This window comes from Callithrix jacchus, chromosome 11 (genome assembly GCF_049354715.1).
Source record: "Callithrix jacchus isolate 240 chromosome 11, calJac240_pri, whole genome shotgun sequence".
Classification (NCBI taxonomy): Eukaryota; Metazoa; Chordata; class Mammalia; order Primates; family Cebidae; genus Callithrix; species Callithrix jacchus.
Window position 1 is genome coordinate 1,684,044 of NC_133512.1, and position 22,610 is coordinate 1,706,653.

At 41.8% G+C, this 22,610-nt stretch overlaps 1 protein-coding gene across 6 annotated transcripts in view; it reads left to right on the forward strand.

Annotated features, from left to right (window-relative positions):
• AVL9 (AVL9 cell migration associated) overlaps nt 1-21,500 on the forward strand; it is an 82,049-nt gene extending 60,549 nt beyond the window's left edge. The window contains exons 11-16 of one of the 6 annotated variants that reach the window (XM_009002006.5): nt 3,266-3,412; nt 5,452-5,671; nt 8,260-8,377; nt 12,185-12,238; nt 13,091-13,179; nt 16,355-21,500. In XM_009002006.5, coding sequence (XP_009000254.1) covers nt 3,266-3,412; nt 5,452-5,671; nt 8,260-8,377; nt 12,185-12,238; nt 13,091-13,179; nt 16,355-16,470 — 744 coding nt within the window. In that variant the 3' untranslated portion in view covers nt 16,471-21,500. The remainder of the gene's footprint in view (nt 1-3,265; nt 3,413-5,451; nt 5,672-8,259; nt 8,378-12,184; nt 12,239-13,090; nt 13,180-16,354) is intronic. The other 5 variants (XM_002751308.7, XM_035253122.3, XM_035253121.3 and 2 more) reach the window with 5 other exon arrangements.
• The last annotated feature ends 1,110 nt before the right edge of the window (nt 21,501-22,610 follow it).

Sequence of the window (22,610 nt, forward strand, 5' to 3'; positions counted from 1 at the left end):
ACAGGTGCCTGCCACCATGCCTGGACAATTTTTGAATTTTTAGTGGAGACAGGGTTTCAGCATGTTGGCCAGGCTGGTCTCAAACTCCTGACCTCAAGTGATCCTGCTGCCCTGGCCTCCCAAAGTGCTAGGATTACAAGCATGAGCCACCATGCCCAGCCCATAATATTCTTTGGAGATAAACATTATTTTTTATGGCTAAAGGGTTCAATGTATGGATGAACATTTATTTAGTCCCCTATTCATGAACAGCTTGGATTCTAGTCTTTTGGTATTACATTTATTTTCATAAATATATCATACATAATATAGTATTTCTAGGATACTGGAGGATAAATTGCAAGTAGAATGCTGGGCCAAAAGGCATGTATATTTATACATTTTTAAAGGATTTTAAAATATTATTTACAAGCTTTGAGCTTTTTTTTAAACATACTTTTTAGTTGTGTTGTTATTGTGAAGTATAACACTGATTCTGAATGAGGAGCCTGGGTTGGGAAGCTCTATACTGAGCATCTCTGATGCAAAGATATGGATTTATTTTTGCTGCTGCGGCTAGTTAGGGTCTGATCAAGCAAGGAAAGGCATTTTCAAGAGTAAGAATATAACCAAATTACTAGACATATATTCCAACTTTTGAAAGGCTTCCTTTTCATATTCAGTGTTCAACAACCACCTATTAGCTACACAGAGTGGTCCCCTAGTTGCAATAAAGAATATCAATTTGTGGGCTGGGTGCAGTGCCTCACGCCTGTAATCCCAGCACTTTGGGAGGCTGAGGTGGGTGGATCATGAGGCCAGGAAATTGAGACGATCCTGGCCAACATGGTGTAACTCTGTCTTTACTTAAAATAAAAAATACAAAAATTAGCTGGGCATGGTGGCTTATGCCTGCAGTCCTAGCTACTTGGGAGGCTGAGGTGGAAGAATAGCTTGAACCAGGGAGTTGGAGGTTGCAGTGAGCCGAGATCGTGACACTGCACTCCAGTCTGGTCACAGAGCAAGACCATCTCAGAAAGGTGTAGCAAATGCTGTTTTCAAATAAAATTCAAATGGAAATTAATTAAATACACAAATACTACCAGTGTCATTTTTGTTTTAAATATTTAGTAGCAAATACCTTGAAATCTTCGTGCATGATTTTTAACATAGGACAATATAACAAATGCTGTTCAGTGCTTTCCTATTCTAATACTAGAGTGTTTTTGTGCAGATGCATGTATTTTAAATTTTTAACAGCCTTCTACTAAACAATGTACTTATTAACAGGTGCAATGCTTCATCTCCTAAATGAAAAGGTTCCATTCTTTAGTTTCTGTAGTTTCTTGTTGATTTAAATTAAACAAGAACAAAGTGATCAAGAAAGACAGCCTCCATATTAAACCACCTTGGCAAGATCTGACCATTCATGGAGACATTGGCTAATCATTAACTGGACTTACTACAGTCAAAACTTGAAGGTCCCCTGGATTATTGTTTTATTGAGTCCAAGATTAGCTGACTTACAGGGCAGGAAGAATGGGAGTTTCTTTTCCTACTGTTACCTCTCAAGTTTAAAGAGAAAGGTGACCTTTCACTTTTCTGATGTTTTCTGTCACTCTCCTCATTCACAGGGATATCTGTGTCTGCCTTACATGGCACTGCAGGTGCCCTTTTCTGATGTTTTCTGTCACTCTCCTCTAATTCACAGGGATATCTGTGTCTGCCTTACATGGCACTGCAGGTGCCCTTTTCTGATGTTTTCTGTCACTCCTCTAATTCACAGGGATATCTGTGTCTGCCTTACATGGCACTGCAGGTGCCCTTTTCTGATGTTTTCTGTCACTCCTCTAATTCACAGGGATATCTGTGTCTGCCTTACATGGCACTGCAGGTGCCCTTTTCTGATGTTTTCTGTCACTCTCCTCATTCACAGGGATATCTGTGTCTGCCTTACATGGCACTGCAGGTGCCCTTTTCTGATGTTTTCTGTCGCTTGTCTAATTCACAGGGATATCTGTGTCTGCCTGACATGGCACTGCAGGTGCCCTTTTCTGATGTTTTCTGTCATTCCTCTAATTCACAGGGATATCTGTGTCTGCCTTACATGGCACTGCAGGTGCCCTTTTCTGATGTTTTCTGTCACTCCTCTAATTCACAGGGATATCTGTGTCTGCCTGACATGGCACTGCAGGTGCCCTTTTCTGATGTTTTCTGTCACTCCTCTAATTCACAGGGATATCTGTGTCTGCCTGACATGGCACTGCAGGTGCCCTTTTCTGATGTTTTCTGTCACTCCTCTAATTCACAGGGATATCTGTGTCTGCCTGACATGGCACTGCAGGTGCCCTTTTCTGATGTTTTCTGTCACTCCTCTAATTCACAGGGATATGTGTGTCTGCCTTACATGGCACTGCAGGTGCCCTTTTCTGATGTTTTCTGTCACTCCTCTAATTCACAGGGATATCTGTGTCTGCCTGACATGGCACTGCAGGTGCCCTTTTCTGATGTTTTCTGTCACTCCTCTAATTCACAGGGATATGTGTGTCTGCCTTACATGGCACTGCAGGTGCCCTTTTCTGATGTTTTCTGTCACTCCTCTAATTCACAGGGATATCTGTGTCTGCCTTACATGGCACTGCAGGTGCCCTTTTCTGATGTTTTCTGTCACTCCTCTAATTCACAGGGATATCTGTGTCTGCCTTACATGGCACTGCAGGTGCCCTTTTCTGATGTTTTCTGTCACTCCTCTAATTCACAGGGATATGTGTGTCTGCCTTACATGGCACTGCAGGTGCCCTTTTCTGATGTTTTCTGTCACTCCTCTAATTCACAGGGATATCTGTGTCTGCCTTACATGGCACTGCAGGTGCCCTTTTCTGATGTTTTCTGTCACTCCTCTAATTCACAGGGATATCTGTGTCTGCCTGACATGGCACTGCAGGTGCCCTTTTCTGATGTTTTCTGTCACTCCTCTAATTCACAGGGATATCTGTGTCTGCCTTACATGGCACTGCAGGTGCCCTTTTCTGATGTTTTCTGTCACTCCTCTAATTCACAGGGATATCTGTGTCTGCCTTACATGGCACTGCAGGTGCCCTTTTCTGATGTTTTCTGTCACTCCTCTAATTCACAGGGATATCTGTGTCTGCCTTACATGGCACTGCAGGTGCCCTTTTCTGATGTTTTCTGTCACTCCTCTAATTCACAGGGATATCTGTGTCTGCCTTACATGGCACTGCAGGTGCCCTTTTCTGATGTTTTCTGTCACTTGTCTAATTCACAGGGATATCTGTGTCTGCCTTACATGGCACTGCAGCAGCACCATCTTCTCTCCGACGTCACCGTCCGGGGGTTTGTTGCTGGAGCTACTAACATCCTTTTTCGACAACAGAAACACCTCAGTGATGCCATTGTGGAAGTACGTTTATGTGTGAGTGTGTATTTGGCCCTGCTCATCCCAGTTTTCCTTTCTTAACTACAATGATGAATGTATAGTAACAACACTAGAAATGATAATAATTGTACACTGCATGTCATGTACGTATTTTATGTGTATCAACTGGTCTAATTCTCATAACAACCCAGTCAATAGCACTATACTATCCATATTTTACACTGCAGAGGCTGAGAAACAGAGAGAAAAAGTGATTTGTACAATATCAGACACCCAGTAAATGGGTAAACCAGATAACCAATCTGGGCAACTGGGCCTACCAGTACCTCACGATTTTAAAAATGTGTTTATTGTTTAAGTAATTTTAATCTTTCTAGCCTATTTAGAATGCTCTTGATACCAAGAAGGAAGCTATGCATAAATATTTGACATCAATATATAAGAAATTTAAATTGTTACTTTACAATTGAAATAACCTTTTTTTTTTTTTTTTGAGACAGAGTTTCACTCTTGTTGCCCAGGCTAGAGTAGAATGGCATGGTCTCGGCTCACTGCAACCTCCACTTTCCAGGTTCAAGTGATTCTCCTGCCTCAGCCTTCCAAGTAGCTGGGATTACAGGTGCTTGCTACCACACCCAGCTAATTTTTTCAGTTTTTGTAGAGATGGAGTTTTACCCTATTGGCCAGGCTGGTCTCAAACTCCTGACCTCAGATGATCCACCTGCCTTGGCCTCCTCAAGTGCTGAGATTACAAGTGTGAGCCACTGCACCCAGCCTGAAATAATTTTTGAGAAAGAAATGTTTGAGGCCTGGTGCAGTGGCTCACACGTGTAATCCCAGCACGATCAGATGCTGAGGTGGGTGGATCACCTGAGGTCAGGAGTTCAAGACCAGCCTGGCCAACATGGTGAAACCCTCTCTCTACTAAATATACAAAAAATTAGCTGGGCATGGTGGTGCATGCCTGTAATCCCAGCAACTCAGGAGGCTGAGACAGGAGAATCACTTGAACCTGGGAGGCAGAGGCTGCAGTGAGCCAAGATTGCACCACTGCACTCCAGCCTGGGTGACAGAGTAAGACCCTGTCTCCATAAAAAAAAAAAAAAAAAGGCCAGGTGTGATGCCTTATGCCTGTAATCAGCACTTTGAGAGGCTGAGATGGGTGGATCACAAGGTCAGGAGTTCAAAACCAGCCTGGCCAAGATGGTGAAACCCTCTCTCTACTAAATATACAAAAATTAACCAGGCATGGTGGCACACACTTGTAATCCCAGCTACTTGGGAGGCTGAGGCAGGAGAATCACTTGAATCCAGGCTGCAGAGGTTGCAGTGAGCCGAGATCACACCACTGCACTCCAGCCTGGGCAATACAGTCAGACTCTCTCAAAAACAAAAAATAAAAGGCTTATATAGTTTCTGACAGAAAGTATCGAAACATTTATTGGGCAAATTGTTATAATAGAATGAAAAGTCCAGGATTCAAAGATCCATTTATTACAATTCCAAATTTGAAGAAGAAAAATATATATACATTTTCCAAGACAGGAGGATACAGATGGTAGGATCACAGAGCTGCTTCAACATTTTTGGTTACATTCTACTTCTGTAGTGGGTTGGTGGGTTCATAGGAATTTCTTTTATTATACTTCAAAACTAACCAGTAAGTTAAATGCATTTCTTAGCATGTCAAATACTGCATAGTAAGAATATTCTAAAGTATCTGCATGCAAAAGAAAAAGTATTTAAGGAATTACACTTGTTAAATGTGTTCATTTCTGCTAGTGAAATAACGGTGATTCTTACATATATTTCTGTATTTTCCTAAATATTTGCAATCCACATGAATTACTTTTATAATGTAAAATTCTCTAAGTGTGTATTTTCTAAAAACAGAAAATGAGCATTTTATAAATAGAAAACTTCAGTGTACAGACCTCCTTCTCAGACTCACCTTTTGAGAATGCTGTTATTCATATTTTTATCTCCAGCCCCACCTTCCCCGTAGTTACTCTGTAAAGTGTGGCGTGGATGTCTGCGTGAATGCAGACTCTCACTTGTACCTGGATACCCTCTAGGTAGAAGAAGCTCTGATCCAGATTCACGATCCCGAACTCAGGAAGCTGCTTAACCCAACCACTGCAGACCTAAGGTTCGCAGATTACCTAGTGAGGCACGTGACTGAGAACCGCGATGATGTCTTCCTAGATGGCACGGGCTGGGAGGGAGGTGACGAATGGATCCGGGCCCAGTTTGCAGTCTACATTCATGCCCTGCTGGCTGCCACACTGCAGTTAGGTAAGAAACCCTGTGGAGCACACAGCTACCTGTTTTATTATAATTTTTCATTTTGTCACACCTATGAGGTTTTGGATTGCACAATAAATACATATTCCTTATAGAAAAATTGCGACTTATTCCCTCATACAGAGCCACTTTTACCATGCTGAGTACCTTATAGCCTTCCACATCTTCCTATGCAGGTATTTTGGGTTTCGGTTTGTTGGTAGTTTTGGTGGTCCTTTTATAAAAATGGATCCCTACATACATGTTTTCTGAAACCTTTTATAACTTCATAATAGAACCAACACATATCAACATAACATGAACATATATCGTCACCTTTACATGGCTGCTTCGTATTCTTTTCTGTGGAAAGATATATCAGTATTTGGCAGCTGTTTATGAATACTGCCTACATGTTTCTAGGATGCATAAAGGGAGAAAGAAGAATATAAAAAACCGAAATCATATAAATTTATAACCCATTCTAAGAAATATTATTCCTATTTAATAGTTAAAATAGGACAGGTAAACATGGGCTTACTCCTGCATTAAAACTATCTCATTCCTCTTGGGAAAAAAATGTATAAATAGTGAAAATGGAGCTCTGCATTGAGCTTTTCACCTTGGACATTAGGCAGATACTCATTACAGTTGTTAAAAATGTGTTATGGCTGGGCACAGTGGCTCACACCTCTAATCCCAGCACTTGGGGAGCCGAGGCGGGTGGGTTACCTGAGGTCGGGAGTTTGAGACCAGTCTGACCGACATGGTGAAACCCCATCTCAAAAAAAAAAAAAAAGTGTTGAGCTTGTGTTTTTTCCTTCAGTTAACTGTAACTATTTGTTTAATTGTGATGAAATACATATAGCATAAAATTTACCATTTTTAAAGGTACCATTCACATTGTCTTGTCAATAGATTTGGTTTAATCAACACCAGCCTCCGTCACCACACACTGCCAGGTTAGTTATTCACGTTGCGCATAAGTAGTTTTAAATCAGGTTTCAGGAGTGTTTTTCATTTGTAAAACATGGTTAAGGAACAAGTCCTCATTTGTTAATGGGTTATTATTAAATGTTTGCCACCAGCACAAATGTAGCAGCTGACCTTTAACTCCAAAGCATTCAGTAATCTAGAAAGAAAACTTCAGCGAGTCTCCACCAGAATGTAGCTTGAGTAATTAATTTGCTTTTTAAAAAAAAATTTGCCCAGGAGGCTGTAAGCACTGAAAATGGTAGCTTACATTTTTTTTTTGAACATTAAATATATGCAGGGACCAGTGTTCTGAACGCTTTGCATCTAATAATTCATTTCATCCTCACAACAATCCCGGAGATAGGTACCTTGTCATCGCCTTCTCGAGAAGAGAAAATGAAGCCCACAAAAGTTAAATAGCTTGTTCATCCATCTGATAAGAGGCTGAGGCAGGCTCTGATCCCAGACAGGTTGGCTTAGGCCCATACTTCTAACAAATAACAAGGTCCAAAGAGGAAACTCAGCCCAGTGAACTGCTTGAGGAACAAACACTTAGAACAACCCCTTTGTGCTGTGTGTGGAGCTGTGTATCTCATTCATTTCCTTTCCACCAATAAAAGGTACTTTGTATTTTGCCTTCAATGCAAACAACCTGCAATTAATATATGAAGTAATAGCCATTCGTATCAGTTCTCCAAACCATTTCTGGTCTTCCACGTCGAGGAAACAGGCATGGATGCTCTCCCATCGTATTGATAAAGCTGACAACTTTATCAGTTTTCAGTAATGTTTTTTTTGAGATGGAGTCTCTCTCTCGTCACCCAGGCTAGTATGCAGTGGCATGATCTCAGTTCATTGCAACCGCTACCTCCCAGGTTCAAGCAGTTCTCTTGCCTCAGCCTCCTGAGTAGCTGGGACTATAGGCACATGCCACCACTTCCCAGCTAATACTTGTATTTTTAGTAGAGATGGGGTTTCACCATGTTGGCCAGGCTGGTCTCAAACTCCTGACCTCTGGTGATCTGCCTGCTGACCCAAAGTGCTGGGATTATAGGCAAGAGCCGCTACGCCAGGCTTTTTAAAAGTAATTTTAACAGTGAAATGCTGGGAAATTCAAGAATGAAATGCCAAATTATGACACGAAGTCCAAACAGAAAATCATGACTGAAAGAACCACATTGTGTATTCATTCTTAATTTTTGGGGGAGGGGAATGACATTCATAAAAATAGAAAGATATCCCAATTGCCTATGTCATACGTATAAATCAGTGTGTTTGTTTATTCACGTCAAGCATAACAGTTTTTGTTTAATAATGCTGTCCTCATAATGGTAAAGAGAACACGAAAATATTTTGGAGTTGTAAGGAACCTTGGAAAATACCTGGCTCAACCCTCTTATTTAATAAAATACGTTCTGAGTGATTAAGTGACTTGCCAAAGGCCACATAGCTTCTTAACAGGATTTCTGTAGCCAGACCCAAGTTTCCTGACACCTGTTAGGCTATCTCCCCCAATATGGGCGGGCAGGGGGATAAAGCCATCCTTCACCCTTTGTGGTTGTTAATGTTCACACCCCTGGATGCCTGCAGCCGAGCTTAACTGCTTTCAAATATTCACTTGACAGATAATGAAAAGATATTATCGGACTATGGGACAACTTTTATTACGGCGTGGAAGAACACTCACAACTACAGGGTGTGGAACAGCAACAAGCACCCTGCACTTGCAGAAATTAATCCAAAGTAAGCGCATCCTCTGAAGACTGATAGTACATAAATGGTTGGTTTACGAGGGCTCGATACAAAAAAAATTCCATTTTAACTTTGATATTGTGAATATCTTCAAGAATCCCCTTAAGTAGGTCATAAAAAGGTTCCCAAATACAGAGAAACAGCTTAGAAACCGCTTCCATGTTCAGATTCCATATACAAAAAGCCATGAGCATTATGGGAAGCACTAACATTTCCCTAGCTCTTGATGTAATTCAGAGAGGAAGCCCCTGGCACTTGGTGATGCTCAGTACACAGTGACTCTTCTTTAACAGAACGGTTAAACAAGACAGAAGCCTAGAAGGAAATACCACTAGTTTAAAACCGGGAGGCTATTTTAGAACATGACATGCAAAACCAATTAAAGTTAATATCTGGGGCCTGTAGTCCTAGCATTTTGAGTCCGAAGTAGGCGGATCACCTGGGGTCAGGAGTTGTTTGAGACCAGCCTGGCCAACATGCTGAAACCCCATCTCTACTAAAAATACAAAAAAAAAAAAAAAAAAATTAGCCAGACGTGGTAGTGGGCACCTATTATCCCAGCTATCCTGGAGGCCAAGGCAGGAGAATCACTTGAACCTGGGAAGTGGAGGTTGCAATGAGATGAGATTGCACCACTGCATTCCAGCCTGGACAACAAGAGGGAGACTCTGTCTCACTATCTGGACTCCTGGATATATGGTCAGACCTAGTTTCCATGTCAGACTTTAAAATTCAACAAAACTTAATACCTGCCACAGTACTGAATGTTGATGATGAAAGCTTTACCTCACATAGGCACAAAAGGCTGTTGGTTGGAGCCGTCATGAAACAGCAGAGCAGCATCAAGGGAGATCAGTTGATAGAATGTATCAGCAACCTGTTTTCCAAATTAGAAGATAAAAATGATGTGTTTTTTTACATTGATACAAGCATACACCATTTTCATTTGTATTTTAAACTTCTTTGTAAAGAATAAAAGTCAACTTTATACTGAATGCTGTATTATTTTGGGGCTAGAGTTAACTTTTCTAATGTGATTTAAGTGGTGCTAGAAAGGATACTCTGCTGCGCACGCGTGCGTGCACACACAGTCCGGGTATTTAAGCCATAGCAACTTGGGGAAGCATCTGCATGAGTACAGTGTTACAGAGGGTTTTGATAGTATGTCTGTTAAGCTTTATATTATGCATCAAGAAAAATAACTAAGGAGCTGGGCACAGTGGTGTGTGCCTAGTCCCAGCTACTTGGGAGACTGAGGTGGGAGGATTACTTGAACCCACAGTTTCAAGGCCAGCCTAGGCAACATAATGAGACCCCATCTTTTAAAGTAAAAATGACTAGGTTCAACACCAATTTTGGTGAATTTAATCATCATACTTGGCTATAGAAGAAACCTATATTGCCATTCCAATATACGATAAACACAGAAATAAAAGGCAAAATCATTTTAATAGTATTAAATGAAAGGGCTGAGTTCAAAGTGTTCTCCCTCACTGACTACAAAGCCTGTGTTCTCAGCGTGCTGAACGGAAACAGATGTGGAGCTGCTCAGCAGGGGGCACTCACAGGGTAGTGCTGGGAAGGCCGGGCCTGCGCTCACTCAACACTCAGAGCCATCCCAGTCTCCTCCCTGGGCTCTGCGCTGGGAGGCCTGGTCAGGTCTTTATCTGTCACTACATCTGCTGCTTTTAGCTTGAACCAGCTCTGTAGATGTTAGTGCAGGTCCAAAAGAGCCTTAGCTCAAATGAGTTTTTAAAGGATTATGAAATAATGCTTAGAAGAACATGTAAGGAAATTGAGGCTATTTAGATGGAAAGACGGCTGAAGGAAGGACTTGTTAACTGAAATATATAGGTAGGGAAATTATGCAGATATGGTAGCGCAGACCAAGGGAGAACTTCCCTTTCATCCTCTTAAGTTTCCCTGGAAAGTCAGCTGACAAAAGGCAGATGAATAGGAGAAATGGCATGCAAATTTATTAATGTACATGAGGGAGAGCTACAGGTGACTGGATTATGTACCCAAGCTCGTGTACCCAGCCCACCAACGGGGTACACAAGTTTATATACATACCTACAGAAAGAACTGGGGGCTCAGAGCATAGCCAAAAACAGTTTAGGGTGGTAAGTCAGGTTGCAGGAGGGAGGAGAAAGGAGGCCTGGCTGGCAGAGTGAGTCTCTTTGTACAGACAAAACTTCACGGGTAACAGCCTTCAGAAAGAAGTGGTGGTAAATGTTTCTTTGAGACCTTTAAAGGTGTCAGACATTTTGGAGGGCCTCAGAGCAAACCAGGCTGCATTAATGCAGATTTTCTCTACAGATGCAAATCTACCCCCAAAATGACAGCTTTTCAGTCATTTTTGCATTTCCAGCCCTTCTGAATAGCCATCTTGAAATATGTCAAAGAAGTATATTTTGGGGTGAAATAGTCTAGTTTCCTTCAGTAGAATTTTCAACATTTCTACCAAATTAAAAATAAGAAATGTGGTCATGCCTGGTGGCTCATAACCTGTAATTCTAGCCCTTTGGGAGGCCGAGTCGGGCAGATCACCTGAGCCCAGGAGTTCAAGACCAGCCTGGGCAAAATGTGAAACCCCATCTCTACTAAAAATACAAAAAATTAGCTGGGTGTGGTGGTGAATGCCTGTAATCCCAGCTATTTGGGAGGCTGAGCCCGGAGAATCACTTGAACCTGGGAAGCAGGTTGCAGTGAGCAGAGAGCGTGCTGCTGCACTCCAGCCTGGGTGACAGTGAGACTGTCCAGAAAAATAAAACAGGAAATGCTAGACTTCTGTTATCAGAGGGGCCATTCAGAGAGATTTCAAACTAATTATGACTTTTGAGAAGTATGAAACCCTTTCTTTTAACTCCTGAAGATTAGGGAAGGCAACATTCTGACTTAACAAGCAGGCATATTTCATCCCTTCAATATAGCCATTCCAGTAACGTAGAGAATGATCAGATGATGTGTCAGTATTTTCACTCCTATGATTCAGGAATCTAGTGATAAGTGTTACATATCCTTACTTCGGGCCATGAAGAGGAGTTTGTTGTCACTTGAAGAACCATGAATTGTATTTTGTGAGCACCTGTGGATTTCACTAGGGTGACTTTGCCCTTGACAGAGGGACTGCTGAGATAAGAATTGGATATTTACTGACTCCCCATTTTATGTGGTCCAGTTGCCTGATTTTTTTTCCTACTGACTGTATAATTCCAGAATGGCTGATTTTTTTTAATACACTTTTTTCTTTTAACATAATGGAAATAGGGAAGTCAGAATAATGTACTTTCTTACAAAAGTAAAGACGCTATCTTTTTAAGACTGCTTTTTGGGTTGCTTTTCTAACAGACAGTAGAGATTTTGCTTATCCATCCACAAATCTTTGCATAACCAATAGCACACATTTATAAGATGGCCAGGATCAAGGTATATGATGTATGACCATGGCCTAAACCAGTGACTCACTTTGACTGTCCTGGTAGCTTGTAAAGAAATCTCAAGCCCCACCCCAGTCAGACTAAATAAATTATCAGGATAGCACTAACACAGGCTACCCGCCCCCACCACCTGTTTTACAAGTGAGGAAGCTAAAGCTCAGAGGGGTTAAGTCATCTCTTCTGGATCTCATCACTGTAAGTGGAGAGCTGTGAGGAAAGCCAAGTTTCTTGATACCAGGTTCAGCACCACCCCCAGCTACGTCCATGAGAAGCTTACTGCTATTTTCTTGTGAAAATTCTTTTTTGCAGCCTTTTTGGTAAAATACTGATAGTTTAAACTCAAACTTTTTTTTTACAGCCATCCATTTCAAGGCCAATACTCAGTGTCAGACATGAAGTTAAGATTCTCACAGTAAGTACTTAGAGAAGATACTGGGAAAATTCTTAAGTTTGAATTTATGCCGTATGTTTCATTGCTAAGTGGGAATTGTTTTCTCTACTTGATAGACTTCTGCTTCAAATAGTAACCAAATATGTGCATAACATTCTTTAGCTCAGCAGTGTGTATGTTTCAGAGTGAAAACACCGCTGTTCCCAGAGGATGGTGTGAGCTAATAACAGGATTTGTCATTTTTATTTTGGTGAAGTGCCTTTAGCGAACCATCGCTGTCAGAGAGATTTAGCCATACATACATCCTATGTCCTCACCACTTTTTGGTTCCTCTGTATGTTCTTTTTGTATATTTATTCTGAAAATGCACATGCTTAAAAGGTTAATTCATAACATAATAATTTAGCTTTTTCTCAGTGATTCTAATTTGGGATAGTTACAGAATGATTATTGTGTGTGTGTGTGTGTGTGTGTGTGTGTGTGTGTGTGTGTCTACATGTGTCTGTGTACATGTGTGAGATTTTTAAAAATGTACTTGGGCCGGGCATGGTGGCTCACGCCTGTAATTCCAGCACTTTGGGAGGCCCAGGCAGGTGGATCACGATGTCAGGAGTTTGAGACCAGCCTGAACAAAATGGTGAAACCCCGTCTCTACTAAAAATACACAACATAGCTGGGTGTGGTGGCACACGACTGTAATCCCAGCTACTCAGGAGGCTGAAGCAGGAGAATCTCTTGAACCCAGAAAGCAGAGGTTGTGGTGAGCTGAGATCGCACCACTGCACTGCAGCCTGGGTTTCCAGAGCAAGACTCCGTCTCAAAAAATAAAATAAAAATAAATTGTATTTAACACTTATTTTATCTTTTACTCAGTTCTGTTCAGAATAGTGAACGTGGCAAAAAAATTGGAAACGTCATGGTCACAACTAGCCGGAATGTTGTACAAACAGGAAAAGCAGTTGGTAAGACATGCCTTTAGCCAGGAACAAATTGGAATCACAATTTGTTTTCTGCATCCATTTTCTATCTTCAATATGTAATTGATAAAACAAACATATAAAGTTGTAAAGATCTGTGTTACATAATAATACAAGAGTTTTTTTAATTTTTGTGTTATTAATTTGAAAAATTCCAAATAATACCATAAAAGGTCAAACTCCATTACATCTAATAGAGAGTGACAAAATTTTTTGATGAAGTAAGCTGTTTTGTTACCAAAATTCAAGCTTCACCAGAGTTTTCTTACCCCATTATCTGTGCTGTCTATAGTTCTATTTAAATGGCTGAGACTCATAATAAAAGTAAGTACTAGGAGCTGCTGTCCTCTAAGGTAGTATTACACAATAGAGAAAATGAAGCCAACAGTTGGTTTTTTGAAAAGATCAACAATATTTATAAAATATGTATAGACTGGTATAGATAAGAAGATACAAATTACCAATATTAAGGATGAAAGAGGGATGATTAGTGTAGCTCCTACAGAAATTAAAAGAACAGAAAATAAGGGAATGTTGTGAACATCTTTATGCTAACAAATTTAACAAATGAAATACACAAATTCTTTTTAAAGACTCATTACCAGCTGGGCGGGGTGACTCACGCCTGTAATCCCAGCACTCTGGGAGGCTGAGGCGGGTGGATCATGAGGTCAGGAGTTCGAGATCAGCCTGAGCAACGTGGTGAAACCCATCTCTACTAAAAATACAAAAATTAGCTGGGCATGGTGGCGTGTGCCTGTAATCCCAGCTGCTCAAGAGGCTGAGGCAGGAGAATCAATTGAACCCCAGGAGGCCTAGGTCGCAGTGAGCCGAGATCATGCCATGGCACTCCAGTCTGGGCAACAGAGCAAGACTGTCTCAAAGAAAAAAACAAAGACCTACATTACCAAAACAGTTGCAAAAAAAAATATGAATACCCCTATTATCTATTAAAGAAATTGTGCCGGATGCGCTGACTCATACATGTAATCCCAGCACTTTGGGAGACCGAGGCAGGAGGATTGCTTGAGTCTAGGCATTCAAGACCGCCTGAGCAACATAGTGAGACCCCATCTCTACAAAAAAATTTTTTAAGTTGGTAGGCATAGTGGTACATGCCTGTAGTCCCAGCTACTCTAAGGGCTGAAGTGGGAGGATTGCTTGAACCCAGGAAGTCAAGGCTGCAGTGAGCCATGACAGCGCCACTGCACTTCAGCCTGGGTGACAGAGCAAGCGTCTTACAAAAGAGAAAGAAATTGAATTTAACATGAAAAGCCTTGCCATAAGGTTTTTAATTTAAACCAGGCTGCCAAGGTCGCTCCAGTTTGAACTGTCAAATGTTTAAGGAAGGAATAATATTAATTCTAGTTTTACACAAAATCTTAAAATAAGGTCCTACTCGCCAACTCATTTGATAAGGCTGGTATTGATATCAAAGTCAGATAAATGGCAGCAAGCTCTTTTGCACCTCGCTGTTTTCACTTACAATATTTTGAATGTCGTTCCACATCAATTCTAAAATTTTACATTTTCTATATTTTTAACTTTTTATTTTGATGTAATTTCGAACTTGAGCATTGCAACAATGCCAGAAACTCTGAGTTATCTCTGATTCACCAATTATTTACGTTTTGCCCCATCTGCTTTGTCATACAATATGTTGTAAACAATAGGGCATTACTACTTCCCTAGCTTCTGAGAGAGGTTAACCATTTCTGAACACAGTTCAAAAGTCCCAGAAGTAGGTCATCTTTGTGTAGGGGTCCTCATATCCCCAGTTTTCTGAATACCTAGAGAGAGAAAGAAAACTCTGCAGACTCACATTTGTAAAGACAAATGCAGAACACATAGCGCATTGCAAAGGAACGGAATTTAGCCCCATAAGCATTTATCTACAAACAGTATTCATTTGACTTATTTTGAATTTATATTTTTAATAGAAAAACTATGCTATATTGTAGCTAAATTATATACTGCTGCTGAGAGTTAAATTCTAAAGCCAAATCTCTTCTATATTCTCTCCAAGAATAGTGGGAGTATTTTAGTCAACCCACATCATTTCACTTTAGCATCACCTTTTCTTCTGAGAGAGTCTCAACTCTGTTGCCCAGGCTGAAATACAATATGGCACGATCTTGGCTTACTGTAACCTCCACAAGGATTCTCCTCCCTCAGCCTCCCAAGTAGCTAGGACTACAGGCGTGCACCACCATGCCTGGCTAATTTTTCTATTTTTTTTTGTAGAGACAGGGTTTTGCCATGTTGTCCAGGCTATCTCAGATTCCTGGACTCAAGCTAACCACCCATCTCAGCTTCCCAAAGTGCTGGGATTACAGGTGTGAGCCCCCATGCCAGGCCTAACGTTAACTTTTGAGGTAATGTTCTATAAAACAACAGACCCGCAGCAGAGAGAGTTGTGTACATCTTTGTTTAACATAACTTCATTTCAGGTGATAAAAGCACATTTCCCTAAAACAGCCTAACCACTCTTCCCTGTTTAGGTGGTTACCAATTATCAAGCTGGTCTTTAAGGAACACAAAGCAGTTTGGCTTTTTGAGCTCTCTGATTATTCTGATATGTAGTCAGTGTTGCTAGGGTTAGGGTATTAAAGGAACAGTTTGATGAATACTTTCAGAATGCTTAGGCAGGTAGGCTCTTACACCAGCAAATCATCTATTTTTCCTTAAAACATTCCCATGGAAAGAGATTGTTTTGAAACTAAAAATTTAAATATTTTGGCTATTGTTAACATATTGGTGTGTTCTAGTGAATTAACATTTATTGGCTGGGCACAGTGGCTCACACCTGTGATCCCAACACTTTGGGAGGCTGAGGCAGGAGGATCACTTGAGCCAAGGTGTTTAAGACCACCCTGGGCGACATAATGAGACCCTGTCTCTACAAAAAATCAAATTAGCCAGGTGTGGTCACAAATGCCTGTGGTCCCAGCTACTTGGGAAGCTGAGGCGGGAGGATCACTTGAGCCCAGGATGTCGAGGCTGCAGGGAGCCGTGACCACTCCACTGCACTCCAGCCTGGGCAACAGAGCAAGATCCTGTCTCAGAAAAAAAGTTTTCTTAATTAAAAGTTTATTATGTTGGTCTTTCACTGTCTCAAAAGTTAAGGCATTTTTCCTTTGTTTTTCTTGTCTCCATCCAGGCCAGTCAGTTGGGGGAGCTTTTTCCAGCGCAAAGACAGCTATGTCTTCATGGCTTTCTACTTTCACCACTTCCACCTCCCAGAGTCCCACTGAGCTGCCGGACGGGAAGCCTTGAGCAAGGTGTCAGAGGCTGCTGTTGCTTTCTGAGGTTGAAATGGCCCCTGTCTGTCTGCTGCTCCCAGGCTGTTTACCAGCCACAGACCCACAGCAGGGGACCATACGTCGAACTGTTTACATGGACGGTTGCTCTAAGTGAATGTTTTGGGTTGCCGAAATGATGAAATCACAGCCTAGCAGGGATGGCTTTCCAGGTTGGGGTTTCAATTGACCACTTTATTTTAGTCTGAGCCTGATTAAAACATACAATGGACCTTCTAATGAATTTTGAGTTCTGATACTGTACATTGGTTTACTTTAGAAGAGTTTTTACTTATGTAAATTTTGTTCTGTTTTGGTGTTTGAATATGTAGATGGTCACTGTAATTTATACTTGCTAAAATTAATTTATATTACCGTTTTCTCTAAGGTTGGCCTTAAAATGTGCTTATAAAGTGAAGGGGTCATGCAGTCGGGCCTTAATTATTTTGCTGAATTTTGTGATTTTTTGCTTTCTACCCACAAAACATTAATTTGCTTCCTCCCAGAAACATGAAAGTCGGGGTGGTAGTTCTGAGGATTGGGTGTTCTCTGTTTTTAATTTGTTCTTTTCACATCCTATAAACCTGCTTTCAGATATCAAGAGTATCATTGTGCTTTCCTTCTCTTTATAACTGCAGGTGGGTGTGCGGAGGAATAGCAGAGTGATGGTTCCATGATACTGAAGCAGATTAACGTGAACGTGTCGATAAGGCAATACTTGCAAAGACCTGTGTGTTTATTTTTCAGCCCCAGTCATGTTGCAGTCTTTTACAAGCACTTGGTTTTTAATCCAGAGTTAGTGCCATCTGTTGTATTTTTTTTTTTTTTTTTTTTTTTGAGACAGGGTCTGGCTCTATTGCCCAGGCTGGAGTACAGTGGCACGATCTTGGCTCACTGCAACCTCCATCTTCCAGGTTCAAGCAATTCTTGTGCCTCAGCCTCCCAAGTAGCTGGGATTACAGCATGTGCCACCACACCCAGCTAATTTTTGTATTTTTAGTAGAGATGGGGTTTCCCCATGTTGGCCAGGCTGGTCCTGATCTCCTGGCTTCAAGTGATCTGCCAGCCTTGGCCTCCCAAAGTGCTAGGATTACAGGTATAAGCCACTGCGCCAGCCTGTTTCTTTTTTAAACAGTTTTCTATTGGGTGTTTGCAGACCTACAGCTTTTCTCTTAGTCTTATTCATAAAGCCTTTCAAAGCACTTGGTCTCCTACTTCCGTAATTGAAAGTCCTCCTATAATCAATCCCTACCCCCTTCTAGAAGTATTTATAAAAGAAAAGCAAGATGATTGTAAGTGTTAAATAGAAATCAGTTTATATTCAGCAGTGCAAGTGGCAAGAGAAGCAAACCGCACCCATGACATCCGTCATTGGAGAAGGGGCATCTGCTTCATGTTAGGCACGTGCGTGCACGTGTGCGCCATCTGCTGGACATCTGGCTTCATGTTAGGCACGTGCGTGCATGTGTGCGCCATCTGCTGGACATCTGCTTCATGTTAGGCACGTGCGTGCATGTGTGCGCCATCTGCTGGACATCTGGCTTCATGTTAGGCACGTGCGTGCACGTGTGCGCCATCTGCTGGACATCTGGCTTCATGTTAGGCACGTGCGTGCACGTGTGCGCCATCTACTGGACATCTGGCTTCATGTTAGGCACGTGCGTGCATGTGTGCGCCATCTGCTGGACATCTGGCTTCATGTTAGGCACATGCGTGCACGTGTGCGCCATCTGCTGGACATCTGGCTTCATGTTAGGCACGTGCGTGCATGTGTGCACCATCTACTGATGATCTGGACGCGGCTGGACCTCACGTGTTTGCCGTGCTCAGCTCTCATTTGCCTTTCCAGGGGACCTGGGATGAGTGTTCTCAGAGAGCACTTACAGGGAACTGCCTGCCTTTTCAATAACAACGGATACTTGGGAAATAGATTGCGAGTATGATCCACCCCAGATTGCTGGGGAATTAAAGGAGGGTACTGATTATGTTTGGTTTATTCCTCACGAAATGTTTAAGAAGTAAATGCTCCCAGGGCATTTGAAATGAACATAGAGACATAATCTAAATATCTCCGAATTTTCTAGTTTGTGTTTTCTAAACACAGCTGATATTACCCATTGGAGCACAGCTCAAGAATTCAGTGATTATACATTGAAGGGCTTAATGTGAGAACCCCATTAATTCTACTTCTTCCAAGAAAGTTAACCTCAGGAAATACTGTTTGAAGAAAGTTACACCAAACAAAACCTTACACGGGACTCTAATCTTTTTTGCGCTGAGATTATAAAGAGTTCATTCTAACATCTTGTTTCATGAGGCTGCATCATGATAGTGTGATCTGTGTGCAGTTGTGACTTTTCAGCTGCCGAAGTTCACACTTCAAGGATCTAGGAGCCCTGTGAGGGCCCATCCAGCAAGGTGCTGATTTGTCTTTCAGTTTGTATGGTTTCTGTGATCGGGGTCAACTGCCATTTCTCACTATTCAAAAGCAGCTCAAGCCATGCTTTGGAATCCACTGAAATAAAAATAGTTACATGAAGTTTAACTTTGCTCTAGTATCACTTGTTCCCTATTTGACTGTACACTTCGATCTGACTTTCTGTTAACATTTCTAGCTAAGCGTTTGATTCTTAGTGGTCACTTTACTGACTTTCAACGTAAAACAGCTATCTCAGAAGATAGAACTTTCTTCATAGAAATGATCAAAAGACCATAGCTCTATTTCCTTCAGTTTCAAGGAGTACTGGTTGTTGTACTGTTGGCAGGAGCCCTGAGGTAGCTCACATGATCGAAGGCAGGAAGCCTCACCCCTTGTCCTGTGACCCCCACATACTTCAGGCTTGGATTCTAGGCTCCAAGTGGTCAGCATAGCAGCAGCAGCCTCTCTCCAAACCCTGGCTGTGTGAGCCGTAGGAACCAGCACCAGGTCATCTTCTGACATAGCCCTGGTAAAGGCGTGCGTGTTGGTGGCCACACTTGCCCCAGTGCTTGCTAAGGCTTTTGTGTCTAAGAACTGTTTGTACGTAGGTGTGAGGGAACCAGAGCCAGCCTTTTTCAGATGTGCCAGGCACACACACTACATCGATGACTTGGTGGTGGCTTCACTGCTGTCCAGGTGACTTAAGAAAGTGGAACATGTCCTGGTATACTTCAATTCCTACTAGACATTGTAATGACAAGGGTGTGGGTAGGGAAGAGTTAAGGCTACCAGTTGTGGAACAAATAGTTGCATTTCCAAAGAAGCCTTAGGATGATTGTGCATATGCATTTGGCTCACATAACCAGCATGAATAGTCTCTCCCCACATCCATTCGTGATTCACTGTCCCCCACCAAGCACAGCCCTAAAACAATTCATCCACTTTCCTGTTAAGAAACACAGCAGCAATACACTTTGGCAGCAAACCAGAGCATATGATATGACTTGCTCAACCTTATCTCCCTTTCCAAATTCTTTACTAAGCATCTGATGTTTTTTAGAGTAATTTCCTTTGGAAAGCCAAGGAGAAAGCAAATTAGGAAGACAGGGAGAAGTGAGAAATGGTGGTTTGGCTGAGGAACAAGGTGCTTAAAATCTGAATGAAAGTATTTTGAGAGCAGTGTTTCAGATGCTAAGGGTTATAAGAATTCTTTTAAGAGTTAGAATTTTACTCTGCTAGTTACAAGTTTTAAAGTCACGCTATAGGTATGTTATCTTATATTTTGTGAATATAAGTTTCATAGAAATTACAGCTAATGGTCTTTTCCCTCCAGTGCCAGCGAGGGGTGTGGGAGCACTTCAGCTCCGTAGGGACCAGCGTTGTGGCGTCTAACCACATGAACGTAACTGTGTCAGCAGTTGCAGAAAGGAGCCTCTCAGGACAGTAGCCGCCACACGGTGCCGGGATTGTAGTGGGGAGATGGGTGGGACTCTCCGTGCTGTTAACACTTGCATGCTCTGAATCTTTGATCAGAGACAGTGTGGCATCTGTGGCATTTCCACCCCACCTTGTGGTAGCCTTTAAAAGTGGTAGAAGATGCTGCCCTAATTACCCCAGGATGATTGTCATTCCATGTAGCATAATATGCCGCTAGGAGTTTTCTCATTCCAATTCTTTGGACTTTGTAACATTGGAATTGTTTTTCCATGATTTCCAACATTCCATAAATATTTGTCAAGGACAAAGAAAAGGAATGTGGCTGTTTATTCTTTTCGTATCAATGGCTTTGTACACATGACTTCCTGCTTTCATTATGAAGGAGGAGAAGCTAGCTCCCTTGTATGGTAACTGCAGAGTTAAAAGACTGTGCATGTCTGAGGGGTTGAATATATTTTGTAAAACTCTAAATACATTTGTATGTCTGTGCTGTTCTAAAGTTTACCTTTTTACTTCAAGATATAGAAACTATATATTTAAATCATGTAAAAGGAACACAGTTTGGGGGGTTTTTCCAATCTTACTTTTCATCAGCTTCTCACACGTAGTATGCTGCTCAAATGTTTTCGTGTGTGCAATATGAACATTTGAACATTTCAGTCAGGTACTGAGCCAGAAAAGATAATGGAAGTTTTCAGAAAGCTTCTGTGCTTAGAAAATACTTTGTTTTCTTAAAACGTTAGTATTTTATAGCTGGAAGAAGATCAAGAGTCATGTGTTTCCGGCCACTTGGTCATTGGTTCCTGAATTTAGGAAACATTTGATTAATGAGTTGGTGAAGGCATTTAGTGGTTACAAAAATAGTTCAAATATTTAAAATTAAAGGCTTTTCACAAACCTTTTCTAAGAAAATTTAGCTAAGAGAACTTAAAAAGTTTTCTAAGGAAGTTTAGCTGTGGCACGTTTTGATCAGAAAGGTAGTTTGCTCTGGTAGTTTTAAACTTTGTACTGGTTCTTTGTTTCTGTTGTTTGGGGGTTTTTTTGAAATTGTTAAAATTATAAATCATGTCTAATCATACTGAATTGTAAAACTTCTCTTGTATCTTTATTTTAAGCACAAAGGAGAATAAAATGATGCTGTTTGCTCTGCACGTGGTTGGACCTGACCTGTCCTTCTAGAAGTGCCCTGTGTGTTGTCCATGTGGTTTTTTTCCTGCTTCACAGTTCAGTAGCAGCTTCATTTATTAAGAAACCACACAGAGTGAACTAAAGATTCATTACTCATTTACTTTCGTTTTGACATTGCTGACAGTGGTGCCTCAGCTTTCAAGGCGGTGACCTCTGCAGGAAGAGCCCCGTGGCTTCTGTGGAACGCCAAGTGCAGGGAGCTCGGTCACAAGACAATGTCACATGAGGACACTGTCCCAAGCAACCCATTTTGTACCTGGACCAGTAAGTGTCAAAATAGCCCTTGACATTTCCACTGAGGAGTCACGGCACATTTCCATGTACTGGCTTCCCTTACAACTGTTCAAAACGGGCTTTGAAGTGTGCTTCACGGAAAAAGTGGACAAACCTCCTCGCCCCCAGGAATGCTTCCCTTGAGTGCTGGTGCAGGGTTAAGCTTAACCTACCAGTGTTCTTTGATGTGGACCTTGAGAGCCCTGGAGCTGATGGGATGACAGGACAGTGGAGCTTCCTCTACTTGGGGAAGAGAAGGCATCCCTGGCCCTTTGCTGGTGTCCTCCTCAGACTGGGCTCTGCTGTGGGGATGTGATGGGTCCCTATCACCCGCCAGGGAAGAGCTGCCTACCCTTCATTCTGATAGGAGTTGCAGTTATTGCATCTGGTAACAGCTGGAAGGAGTGTGATTAGGGAGCCAGTTTTTTGCAAGGAAAGTTCTTTCTACCCTCCATGAAGGGCTTCTCTCTGCCTGGGGTGATCCACACAGGGTTGGGGAAGCCACTGCAGCAGGACTGACCTGTCCAACTTCACCATCAACAGACCCTCACGCGGCACATGTGGACACTTTGTGTGATCATGAAGATCAGAATGGTTGTGTTCTGTGTTCTTAATCCCATAAATTACACAATGAATTACATGGATGTAGGCCAGGCCCGGGAAAATGTTGAAAGCACTTGATGAAGCGCTGATCATTGTTGAGGCCGACTGATGGGTACATAAGGGCTTCTTAGACTATTCTGTTTGTGTATGTTGGAGGATTCCCATAATGAAGAGTTGAAAACTACTTGCTAGCCATT